The sequence below is a fragment of the Haplochromis burtoni genome, unplaced genomic scaffold (assembly GCF_018398535.1).
Source record: "Haplochromis burtoni strain Fernald_Lab_line unplaced genomic scaffold, NCSU_Asbu1 Contig_20, whole genome shotgun sequence".
Lineage (NCBI taxonomy): Eukaryota > Metazoa > Chordata > Actinopteri > Cichliformes > Cichlidae > Haplochromis > Haplochromis burtoni.
Window position 1 is genome coordinate 2,816,374 of NW_024582381.1, and position 13,123 is coordinate 2,829,496.

General features: G+C 39.4%; 2 protein-coding genes across 2 annotated transcripts in view; both read left to right on the forward strand.

Annotated features, from left to right (window-relative positions):
* The window catches only part of slc10a2 (solute carrier family 10 member 2), an 8,107-nt gene extending 1,933 nt beyond the window's left edge, over positions 1–6,174 (forward strand). The window contains exons 4-6 of the mRNA XM_042218530.1: positions 94–269; positions 357–514; positions 5,065–6,174. Coding sequence (XP_042074464.1) covers positions 94–269; positions 357–514; positions 5,065–5,252 — 522 coding nt within the window. The 3' untranslated portion in view covers positions 5,253–6,174. The remainder of the gene's footprint in view (positions 1–93; positions 270–356; positions 515–5,064) is intronic.
* Positions 6,175–7,687: 1,513 nt separating this feature from the next.
* LOC121814119 (ileal sodium/bile acid cotransporter-like) overlaps positions 7,688–13,123 on the forward strand; it is a 22,693-nt gene continuing 17,257 nt past the window's right edge. Inside the window, exons 1-5 of the mRNA XM_042218529.1 lie at positions 7,688–8,257; positions 8,714–8,832; positions 8,978–9,066; positions 10,615–10,790; positions 10,878–11,035. Coding sequence (XP_042074463.1) covers positions 7,884–8,257; positions 8,714–8,832; positions 8,978–9,066; positions 10,615–10,790; positions 10,878–11,035 — 916 coding nt within the window. The 5' untranslated portion in view covers positions 7,688–7,883. The remainder of the gene's footprint in view (positions 8,258–8,713; positions 8,833–8,977; positions 9,067–10,614; positions 10,791–10,877; positions 11,036–13,123) is intronic.

Sequence of the window (13,123 nt, forward strand, 5' to 3'; positions counted from 1 at the left end):
TTCCATCATACATACTGGGGGGATGTGATATTTCATTTACAGTCAACCAGTATCACCGACTAGGTTTTAATGGAGTGTTTATGTTGTGCACAGGTTGGATCCATTGTTGGCTTGGTTCTCATTGTTATTATAGCTGTGATTGGAGGAGTCCTCTACCAGTCGTCCTGGACCATTGCTCCCTCCCTGTGGATAATTGGCACCATCTACCCCTTTATTGGATTGAGCCTTGGGTTCTTCCTGGCTCGCTTTGTGGGTCAACCCTGGTACAGGTGAGGTGACAGCAAAATGTTTCTGACACAGCTACATTCAAGTTTGACTTACTGATGAGGTTCGTCATTGTTCCTTTATTTGTTCAGATGTCGAACCATTGCACTGGAGACAGGTATCCAGAATGCCCAGTTGTGCAGCACTATCGTCCAACTGTCCTTCACCCCAGAGGAGCTGGAAAAGATGTTTGCCTTCCCCCTCATCTACAGCATCTTCCAGCTCGTGTCAGCACTCGTCTTTGTGGGATGTAAGACCTTAAAACAAACAACACATACATTGGCCATTTTCTCCTGCATCGCTTGACTTTTTTTTAGTTCTTGGTCAGTGAATGCAGCTTCCTTATTTTCCTTCTTTTCCTCCATTGTGATGTTTTTTTGCTGTGTTGAGTCAACAGATTGAGCCAGGTGCTGTGCCATATAAGGATTAAATATTTAACCCAAGTTTAACCAGTAATAGAGTTGCAGCATGCTTCATGCTTCTCTGGTGGTTTATCTGTGTCAGAGATCAAGTATCATAACACCTATGACAGCAGCGGTGATGCCCAACTAGCTGCCACACAAATATCAGCTACAGGTACCCCTTTAAAAAGGGCCAAAGGGGCTGCCATTCCCTGACGGAATGAGCTCTCACTCCCTGGGGCAAAGCAAGACCTTTGGTGCTGTATGCCAGTGAGCTCATCTTTGTGGGATGTAAGACCTTAAAACACACGACATATACATTGGCCATTTTCTCCTGCATCACTTGACTTTTTTCAATTCTTGGTCAGTGAATCCTTATTTTCCTTCTTTTCCTCCATTGTGATGTTTTTTTGCTGTGTCGAGTCAACAGTTTGAGCCAGGTGCTGTGCCATATAAGGATTAAATGTTTAACCCAAGTTTAAACAGTACAGAATTGCAGCGTGCTTCATGTTGTTTCAGTGGTTTGCCTGTGTCAGCTATAAAGTAGAGATAGTCGATTACACATTTTTTTATGTCCGATACCGATATCATAAATTTGGATATCGCCGATACCATATGAATCGATATAGTGTGTTTTTTAATCAATAAAACTGTTTTTTAATATCTTGCTGCTTTTGTATAAGTTCATACTCAAGTTAAAAAACAAACACTAAAGCTATTCTGTTATACCTGTATGCAAAAAATACACTGCACCCAAAATATTTCATAGTTCAGCAATACTGATCAATCTAATAAACTTAAACCTACTCCATCCTTCCTATTCTGGTATTTTAAAGAGTAAGCAACCTAACTAATAGGGTTCTAAAACTCCCAGCAAAAAAAAAAAAATAGGGAACCACCCCCCTCCACCTCATGATGCTTAATCGACGTAATCAACTTTAATTTGATGCAGTGTGAAAAAAAAATGCACAGAAATCAATTATTTTTCAAGAATAATTAAATAGATTCAACATCTTTCTTCAACAGAATTGCAGACTGCACAGATGGTACCTTCCCAAAGGAAAAAGTACTATAGCTTACTAGGGTATATTAGACTTAATAGTTACTATATACAGTAATGGACTTCTATACATTTTACATCAGATTAAATAATTATTTATTAAAAGCTAGAATTTTAAATGAGAATAAGAAAGAAAAGTATGTCTTTGTGCCCCTTTTCCTGTTAATGCCCTATCGGCCCCCCTGGCAAACTTTGCTAGATCTGCCCCGGCAGCATAGAAAAAGATCCTGGTGTAGAACATAAATAAATTCCAACAACAGCTTATCAAGCTTAAACGTGCTGCTGTTGTTCAGACCCTGGTTTCCTCTCATAACTTCTTGAAGATGAAATGCGGATTGCTAGAGGCTACAAATACACACAGCTGCTCTATCACGTGACACACTGCTCCGACGTGCTACGGTTATGAGCCGAGTTACGCCGTGTGGCAAGTTTTGTGAGGTGCTTTTGTATATTTAATGGATCGGATTACATTTTTTTAATTTTTCTCCGATATCCGATCCAGTAATTTACGTCAGTATCGGACGGATACCGATACGTAATATCAGATCGGTCCATCTCTACTATAAAGTATCGTAATATCCATGTCAGCACATAGTTTGAATATTTTTTCCACCAGTTTCTTTCGGGAAAATTGGGAAAATGGATGACTTTACCTCACAGTCTTATTACTATTTCTTTGACCATTGAATTGTCTAACTGTGAAAGCAAATTACATAAAGGGGGATGCTGCTTAGAATTCAAGGGCACCAGTCAAGGTTAATTCAAGTGTTTCCCAAGAGGTGTCCAGGTGTGCCAGGGACTTTGTGTAAACCAAGCATCATTTTGTAACAGAAAAAAAGTAATGTAAGAAATTGAATTTGACTATATTATTGACTGACGCATTTAAAGCTGTGATTGAGGAGAGCATTGGAGAATGGCGGAGAAGATGAAGAAAAGCACCCCCAACATCACCTACAAAAGCTACCTGTCTTTAGAAACTTCCTCGCATGAAGTAATTAGCAGCAGCTTTACAACCTGAGACTCCTGAATGGCAATGACTTTGCACAACTTCGTGCAACAGTGTAAAATAACAGCTCAAATAGACGTTGAGAGGATTATAAGTGACATGAGAGGACGATATATATGTTATAGGGTTACCTAGGCAGCTGATATCTGAAATATCCAGTAGCAACCAACTGTCAGATAAAAAGCCTTATGGCTTTAGTTGGATCAGAGATGTCAATGGTCATTAGCCCAACTGTGGCATTTGTTGGCAGGAATTAACTAAACATTCTCCTGAGAGAAATACTGGCTTCTGTAAAACAGTGCTGGACTTAACTTACAGGGAGTGCAGAATTATTAGGCAAGTTGTATTTTTGAGGAATAATTTTATTATTGAACAACAACCATGTTCTCAATGAACCCAAAAAACTCATTAATATCAAAGCTGAATGTTTTTGGAAGTAGTTTTTAGTTTGTTTTTAGTTTTAGCTATTTTAGGGGGATATCTGTGTGTGCAGGTGACTATTACTGTGCATAATTATTAGGCAACTTAACAAAAAACAAATATATACCCATTTCAATTATTTATTTTTACCAGTGAAACCAATATAACATCTCCACATTCACAAATATACATTTCTGACATTCAAAAACAAAACAAAAACAAATCAGCGACCAATATAGCCACCTTTCTTTGCAAGGACACTCAAAAGCCTGCCATCCATGGATTCTGTCAGTGTTTTGATCTGTTCACCATCAACATTGCGTGCAGCAGCAACCACAGCCTCCCAGACACTGTTCAGAGAGGTGTACTGTTTCCCTCCTTGTAAATCTCACATTTGATGATGGACCACAGGTTCTCAATGGGGTTCAGATCAGGTGAACAAGGGGCCATGTCATTAGTTTTTCTTCTTTTATACCCTTTCTTGCCAGCCACGCTGTGGAGTACTTGGACGCGTGTGATGGAGCATTGTCCTGCATGAAAATCATGTTTTTCTTGAAGGATGCAGACTTCTTCCTGTACCACTGCTTGAAGAAGGTGTCTTCCAGAAACTGGCAGTAGGACTGGGAGTTGAGCTTGACTCCATCCTCAACCCGAAAAGGCCCCACAAGCTCATCTTTGATGATACCAGCCCAAACCAGTACTCCACCTCCACCTTGCTGGCGTCTGAGTCGGACTGGAGCTCTCTGCCTTTACCAATCCAGCCACGGGCCCATCCATCTGGCCACAAGACTCATCATTCTCAGCTAAAATGAAAACAGTCTTGAATTTCTTGCGTTGGTTTCACGTTGGTAGGCTTAGCCTTTATTGGATGCCGAATTACACCTTGTTTTTGACCCGGATGTTGCACTCTGATTGCAACTGCAATGGACTGCAGACACTTCTCATTCATGGCATTTTTGGCCTTGGTTTTTCCAACGACTGACTTGAATAACTGATTGTTCGTATCGTTAGAAGTGCATTTGAATCTCATCGAAGCAATTTGATTTTCTGAGCCTGAAGCTCTACCATTTGCAAGGAGACGTTGCCATTATCCACATAAGGGTGTGAGTTAGCACCCTATCATGCTCCATATCAATAGTAGGTTCGAGCACAGCTGATAGACAACTGCGGAGGGATGTGGCAAACTGCTATCTGACTTCCTGTAGAGTCATCTCCTCATGGAAATTGCGTGGGGAGACATCTTTAGCATTACTGCACTGATGCTCTAACACCTATGAAAAACTTCAAGAAGTGCAACATCTTCATGAGTTTTTATGTCACCTAGGAGATCTTTTGTTTTGTGGTATTTTTTGCTTGCTGGGTTTTTTTTTCATCCCTTACTTATTCCTTTCACTTCAGGTTAAAACAAACCTCCTGCACATTTACCAGTGACGAAATGGACCTTCCACAGTCCCACTAATGCCATACCCCAGTGCATCTCGGAACACATTCAAAGGACAGAATTTGCTTAAATTAGCAATTCCTGTGTGTTTGAGAAGATGGTGCTACTTAATGTCACAGACGTGAGAATAGGCTTGCATTAAAATAGGTTTTCGTGTGAAAATGTGCAGTGAGGGAATGAATGAAAGTTATAGTTCACATTGTCTAAAATGACATAGAGGGCATCTTCTGCAGAATACCTTGAAATTTTGAATTCTGTCTGTCCTGTGCACCAAACATTTGAGAACCACTGGTTTACAGTGTATCGTAGATGCTCACTTATACTTGAAACTGAACAGAAAAGAAAACATGGGATGCTTCAAATTTTCTTGTTATGGCATCTTGCATAGAAGTCCTGTTTATTCCACTTTTAAAGGTTTTGTCCAAAGGTCTTTGCTCACTGGTTCTGAATCTATGGTTTGTTTCCTGTCCAGGCTTTCAGCTTTATAAAAGATTTTGTGGCGGCTCGTCTACAAACAGTGACGCTACATACTTGGAAGGTCAGAACGCTGATGTAGAAGAGCAAAAGCACTGCCCACAGGAAAATGGTAGCTTTGAGGGCGATGAGAGCAACAACACGGATGTGAAGGATAAAAGCACTGACAAAAGCACTGCGCTGTGATATTGCAGCTCTGAAAACCAGAGACTTTGGACTGTTGGTATGAGCAATAACAACTGCATTAGTGATCACAGCATTTGGACTCTACTGTGAAGACACACTGCACTCTGCAGGCTGTATGTGCACCACACTAAACCATTTGGAAAAGTTTTAGCTGAACAGGGTTGCACAAATTTCTTCCCCGGGACAGTCAGTATCTAACTTCAAGTGGGAACGTGGTGGGGACCAACTGCTGAATTATGTGTTATTTACTTTTATTCATATCTAAATATTTAGAACCACGTTCCCTATACTTTGTTAGACATGTGTCTTAATCAGTGCTTCAGTGATTGTAAACAGGGTGTTTGGGGTTTTTTGTAAGGTGACAGCCATAATTTATTTCATATTAATGTTATTTCAATAGCACCAAGAACACAGTGATGACAACAAAGAACAAAATGTGATATAATGATGTAGTTACAGCTTAAGAGAAATCTATGTGAGATCCAGTCATGTAAATGTAAAGCTGTTAGCATGAATTAACTGTGTAACAGCTCCATAAAAGTAGTAGTAGTAGTTAAACAGATTTTTATTATTGCTATTTTGGTTATTTATTGTTAATTATTATTTTATTATTAAAATTGGTCAGTAAATCCTGTGGTTAGTTGTTGAGTGAGGAAGTAGCTAAAAGCCAAGTGTGAATGATTGAAATAATAATTTAATAGTCATACATAAATGGTTAATAAGAATGTAATCAGTCTTTGAAAGTCTGGGGTTTCAGTGATCAGTTTTTCTGTCCATACTCAAGCATCAGACTTTGAAATCAACATATTCACTTTAATGTATGAGTCTGCTGTACTGCAAAGGGACTTTGTTTAATGAAGCAATTACAGTTTAATTTCATTTACTTGGACATTTTTTTAAATGATGAACACAAACAGTTTTTAATGAATACATTTCTGTTCTCAGTTGTGTAGTTATAAATAAAGATTATTTGCATGTTATTGTTTTTGTGCAGTTGTTCCAATGTCCTTTGTCTTATTTAAAAAAAAAAAAAGACTAAAGCTTGTCTTTGACCGTATTGTGGTAAAATGTAAACAGCTGCACGTAGTCTTGGTTCAAGGTCACAATCATAATGTTATGTAAATAGTCACCAAGTAGTACTGAATCGGATACTAGACTTGAACAACAAATGCAACCCATGGAAAACAATAAAGGACAAGATAATTATGGCTGGAGTTATTGGATTATGTCAAGTTTCATTCATAACAGTGGCACTGTGTCACCCCTGCCATCTAACACCTCAGTTGCTTCAAGCATAGGCTTAGCATCTACAATTCAATTCAATTCAATTTTATTTATATAGCGCCAAATCACAACAAAAGTGCCTCAAGGCGCTTCATAGATACAGAGAAAAACCCAACAATCATATGACCCCCTATGAGCAAGCACTTTGGCGACAGTGGGAAGGAAAAACTCCCTTTTAACAGGAAGAAACCTCCGGCAGAACCAGGCTCAGGGAGGGGCGGGGCCATCTGCTGCGACCGGTTGGGGTGAGAGAAGGAAGACAGGATAAAAGACATGCTGTGGAAGAGAGACAGAGGTTAATAACAGATATGATTCAATGCAGAGAGGTCTGTTAAACATAGTGAGTGAGAAAGGTGACTGGAAAGGAAAAACTCAATGCATCATGGGAATCCCCCGGCAGCCTACGTCTATTGCAGCATAACTAAGGGAGGATTCAGGGTCACCTGGTCCAGCCCTAACTATATGCTTTAGCAAAAAGGAAAGTTTTAAGCCTAATCTTAAAAGTAGAGATAGTGTCTGTCTCCGAATCCAAACTGGAAGCTGGTTCCACAGAAGAGGGGCCTGAAAACTGAAGGCTCTCCTCCCATTCTACTTTTAAATACTCTAGGAACAACAAGTAGGCCTGCAGAGCGAGAGCGAAGTGCTCTAATAGGGTGATATGGTACTACAAGGTCATTAAGATAAGATGGGGCCTGATTATTTAAGACCTTGTACTCTACCACAGAGCGAGCAAACACCAAGTGACAGCGCCGACTACTTTGCGGATTTTACCTATCGCAGGTTATTTTTTAGAACATAACTCCTACAATAAACGAAGGACCACTGTACACCTTTATTTTGTTTTATGGGCTCTGGGTTACTCATGTTTAAAAGAATGATTAAGAGACCAAAGAGGGCCATATATAATTGTGCAAAGGACATGTATTCTGTGGCTGCTGCCTCTTTGAAACTTTTCCTGCATGATGATGCTTGATGATTGTGAGTTCATTAAAACTTTAAAACCCACAAGGCTGTAAAAACTGGAGCCATGGTGTAATGGTATTTCATATTTCATTGTGATTTTCTTTTTTATATGCATGTGTTTTGAACGCTGACCCCATAAAACATAGACTATTGGTTAATTTTTTATCTTTCAGCCCAATTTTATTTGGCTTTGAAACTGTGGGCATAAAGGGCAGTGATCCAAGCTCACTCCTTCTCTTTGTCACATCCATTTTCCTGGACAGGTGGTGAAACTGGACTTGTCTCACCTCAAGGACTCTAAGAAGCCCCAAAGTGTGTGCAAGTTTTAGTATCTGCTGATATTCTTCTTCTGCAACAACAATATCCACGCTGAAGCCAACCACCATGCTGCCAGCTATCTGTGACAATGCTGCCACAGCCTGCTCGGGCACAGACTGCCTTGTTCCTCCCAGTAACTTCAATGCCATCCTGGGAGTAGTGATGAGCACGGTGCTCACCATCATGCTCGCAATGGTCATGTTCGCCATGGGCTGCACAGTGGAGGCTGCAAAGCTGTGGGGCCACATTAAGAAGCCATGGGGCATTATCATTGGCTTCCTCTGCCAGTTTGGCATTATGCCTTTCACAGCTTTTGCCTTGTCACTGGCTTTTGGGGTCCAGGCTGTGCAGGCAGTGGTCATCATCATCATGGGCTGCTGTCCAGGTGGCTCAAACTCCAACATCATCTGCTACTGGTTGGATGGAGACATGGACCTCAGGTGAGACCTTGGGCAGGTTCACTGCTATTTTTCTTTTCCCCTTTCTGTTAAAGAGCAGATTTCTCTGAGCCTTTTTCAGCTGGAGGTTTCTCCCTGTTAAAAAAGGAACCTTCTTTTTTCCCTACTATCACCAAGTGCTGCTCTTAGAGGACCACTATGTCTACTCTATGATAACTATTTGTTTCTCTTGTGTATGTAAACTAAATAGAACATTTTCATGTTTTTTGGATCCCAGAACACTCTTAAGCTATTTTAAGGAAGACTTTCTTGTTGTGTAGCTACCTGGCAGGAGAACAACAGAATTAATGTATTACAAGTTTTTATTGGTCTAGAGTTTTATTTACATTTATTCAATGTTAATGCACTATTTAAATAAAACAAATGGTGTTAGTTGTATAAGCACAGCTGGGGACAAATGCAGGAAACTCTTCAGTGTCCAAATCCTTCGCTCCTCAGTCTCAGTATGACAGCCTGCTCCTCTCTCCTGGCCTTGGGGATGATGCCTCTCTGTCTTTTAATCTACACCAGCGTATGGACATCCAGTGACACCATCAAGATCCCGTATGACAGTATCGGTAAGGAAAGCTTTCAAAGAACTGAAACACCTTAAAGAATTTCAAACAAGTGCTCTCAATAATGTGTATTATCAGGATGTAACTGTGAATGCTGTTCCTGCCTCTAAGGTAACCTTTTTATAATCTACTTTTTTTGCATCCTCAGGTATCACACTGGCAGCCCTAATCATCCCGATCAGTGTGGGAATGTACGTAAAGCACAGGTGGCCTGAGATGGCAAAAAAGATCCTGAAGGTAGGAATACTCTACAGTTTATTGAATATAATTCTACAGGTTTAATGTTTTCACTTATAACATCTTGTGCCTGTGTGACATGTTTCTTTTTAGAAATAGCATGTCTACGAGAATATTATTGTGCAGCTCAGTTAAGACCACTGATTTGTCTCTGTTGTCCAAACTACACCGCCGGATGGAAAGATGTTGAAGGAACAATAGTAAAAGAAATACCAGTTTCAGCTTTAATATCGGACATAAAATTGCAGAATAAAATACATATGGCAGATAAACCTATACTACAAATAATGATATCAGCTTGGAAAGAAGTAATAAAAATTGGTGGTTTGGAAAATGCCTCTAAGGTTTTAAGATGGTGTGCATATGATTCAGATTTTACTCCAAATCAATATGATAATAGATTCAAAAACTGGATTTCAAAAGGTATAACCAATTATTATTCATTTGTCCATAAGGGTGCATTTCAAAGCTTTGAATCTTTAAGGAGTAAACATGACTTGGGATCTGATGATTTTTTTAGATATCTACAGATCAGAAATTATTTTAATCAAAACTTAAAAGTGAACCTAAACGAATTACAATTTGTAGAAACATTCTTATTACTAACCAAATCTGAAGTGCAAAGTAAAATTATTTCTAAATTATATAACAGCATCCAGCGGTGTAAAAACGACAGCACTCTGTATATTAAAGCGAAGTGGGAAAAGGAGGGTAATTTGACAATTACAGAGAAGTGTTGGGCTCACGCATGCAAGATACAGTGGGCTACCACTGGGTCTAATGTTTGGCGTGAATTTTGCTGGAAAAGCATTATGAGATTTTTCATTACCCCTGCTCAACAAAGATATCGAGGAATTGGTGATAAATGTTGGAGATGTGGGGGAGATGGAGCTAACCATTTCCACATCTTTTGGGACTGTAAAGATATTCGCCAGTATTGGTCTCTAATCCATGATCATTTACAAAATGTTTTTTCATTTGTTTTTCCTTCAACTTTTGAGACCATGTTTTTGTGCAATGCACCAGTGGATAAACTGAATTCCAACGACAGAAGACTCCTGTATATCCTTCTGGCCGCAAGTAAAAAGCCTCTTACGAGAAGATGGCTTAAGCCTGAACCACCAACGATAGAAGACTGGATACATTCTGTACAAGAGATCTATACGATGGAAAAAGTGTCATTTTCTCTTAAACTTCAGAGGGATACCTTCTACGGAATATGGTCTAAATGGACAGACTATGTTAAGCATATGAGGTGTGATTTTGTGTATGATGTTACAACCCTGAGTTCTACGTAAACCTACCTGCCCTGCTGCCTCCTAACCCTAGTTTTTTTTTTTGTTTGTTTGTTTGTTTGTTTTGTTTGTTTTGTTTTGTTTTTTGTTTTTTTTGTTTGTTTGTTTTGTTTTTCAGAAAAGAAGAAGAAAAAAAAAAAGAAATAGCATTTCCATCATACATACTGGGGGGATGTGATATTTCCATTTTACAGTGGCGAACCAGTTAAATCACCTGGACTAGGTTTTAATGGAGTGTTTATGTTGTGCACAGGTTGGATCCATTGTTGGCTTGGTTCTCATTGTTATTATAGCTGTGATTGGAGGAGTCCTCTACCAGTCGTCCTGGACCATTGCTCCCTCCCTGTGGATAATTGGCACCATCTACCCCTTTATTGGATTGAGCCTTGGGTTCTTCCTGGCTCGCTTTGTGGGTCAACCCTGGTACAGGTGAGGTGACAGCAAAATGTTTCTGACACAGCTACATTCAAGTTTGACTTATTGATGAGGTTCGTCATTGTTCCTTTATTTGTTCAGATGTCGAACCATTGCACTGGAGACAGGTATCCAGAATGCCCAGTTGTGCAGCACTATCGTCCAACTGTCCTTCACCCCAGAGGAGCTGGAAAAGATGTTTGCCTTCCCCCTCATCTACAGCATCTTCCAGCTCGTGTCAGCACTCGTCTTTGTGGGATGTAAGACCTTAAAACAAACAACACATACATTGGCCATTTTCTCCTGCATCGCTTGACTTTTTTTTAGTTCTTGGTCAGTGAATGCAGCTTCCTTATTTTCCTTCTTTTCCTCCATTGTGATGTTTTTTTGCTGTGTTGAGTCAACAGATTGAGCCAGGTGCTGTGCCATATAAGGATTAAATATTTAACCCAAGTTTAAAGAGTAACAGAATTGCAGTGTGCTTCATGTTGTTTCAGTGGTTTGCCTGTGTCAGCTATAAAGTATCGTAATATCCATGTCAGCACATAGTTTGAATATTTTTTCCACCAGTTTCTTTCAGGGAAAATTGGGAAAATGGATGACTTTACCTCACAGTCTTATTACTATTTCTTTGACCATTGAATTGTCTAACTGTGAAAGCAAATTACATAAAGGGGGATGCTGCTTAGAATTCAAGGGCACCAGTCAAGGTTAATTCAAGTGTTTCCCAAGAGGTGTCCAGGTGTGCCAGGGACTTTGTGTAAACCAAGCATCATTTTGTAACAGAAAAAAAGTAATGTAAGAAATTGAATTTGACTATATTATTGACTGACGCATTTAAAGCTGTGATTGAGGAGAGCATTGGAGAATGGCGGAGAAGATGAAGAAAAGCACCCCCAACATCACCTACAAAAGCTACCTGTCTTTAGAAACTTCCTCGCATGAAGTAATTAGCAGCAGCTTTACAACCTGAGACTCCTGAATGGCAATGACTTTGCACAACTTCGTGCAACAGTGTAAAATAACAGCTCAAATAGACGTTGAGAGGATTATAAGTGACATGAGAGGACGATATATATGTTATAGGGTTACCTAGGCAGCTGATATCTGAAATATCCAGTAGCAACCAACTGTCAGATAAAAAGCCTTATGGCTTTAGTTGGATCAGAGATGTCAATGGTCATTAGCCCAACTGTGGCATTTGTTGGCAGGAATTAACTAAACATTCTCCTGAGAGAAATACTGGCTTCTGTAAAACAGTGCTATCTCTCTCACATGCTTCATGCTTCTCTGGTGGTTTATCTGTGTCAGAGATCAAGTATCATAACACCTATGACAGCAGCGGTGATGCCCAACTAGCTGCCACACAAATATCAGCTACAGGTACCCCTTTAAAAAGGGCCAAAGGGGCTGCCATTCCCTGACGGAATGAGCTCTCACTCCCTGGGGCAAAGCAAGACCTTTGGTGCTGTATGCCAGTGAGCTCATCTTTGTGGGATGTAAGACCTTAAAACACACGACATATACATTGGCCATTTTCTCCTGCATCACTGGACTTTTTTCAATTCTTGGTCAGTGAATCCTTATTTTCCTTCTTTTCCTCCATTGTGATGTTTTTTTGCTGTGTTGAGTCAACAGTTTGAGCCAGGTGCTGTGCCATATAAGGATTAAATGTTTAACCCAAGTTTAACCAGTCACAGAATTGCAGCGTGCTTCATGTTGTTTCAGTGGTTTGCCTGTGTCAGCTATAAAGTAGAGATGGTACGATACCACTTTTTTATGTCCGATACCGATATCATAAATTTGGATATCTGCCGATACCGATATGAATCCGATATAGTGTGTTTTTTAAACAAAAAAACTGTTTTTTAATATCGTGCTGCTTTTTGTATAAGTTCATACTCAAGTTAAAAAACAAACACTAAAGCTATTCTGTTATACCTGCATGCAAAAAAATACACTGCACCCAAAACATTTCATAGTTCAGCAAAACTGATCAGTCTAACAAACTTAAACCTACTCTATCCTTCCTATTCTGGTATTTTAAAGAGTAAGCAACCTAACTAATAGGGTTCTAAAACTCCCAGCAAAAAATAAATAAATAAATAAATAAAATAGGGAACCACCCACCCTCCACCTCATGATGCTTAATCGACGTAATCAACTTTAATTTGATGCAGTGTGAAAAGAAAATGAAAAATGCACAGAAATCAATTATTTTCCAAAAATAATTAAATAGATTCAACATCTTTCTTCAACAGAATTGCAGACTGCACAGATTGTACCTTCCCAAAAAAAAAAAGTACTAGCTTACTAGGGTATATTAGACTTAATAGTTACTATATATA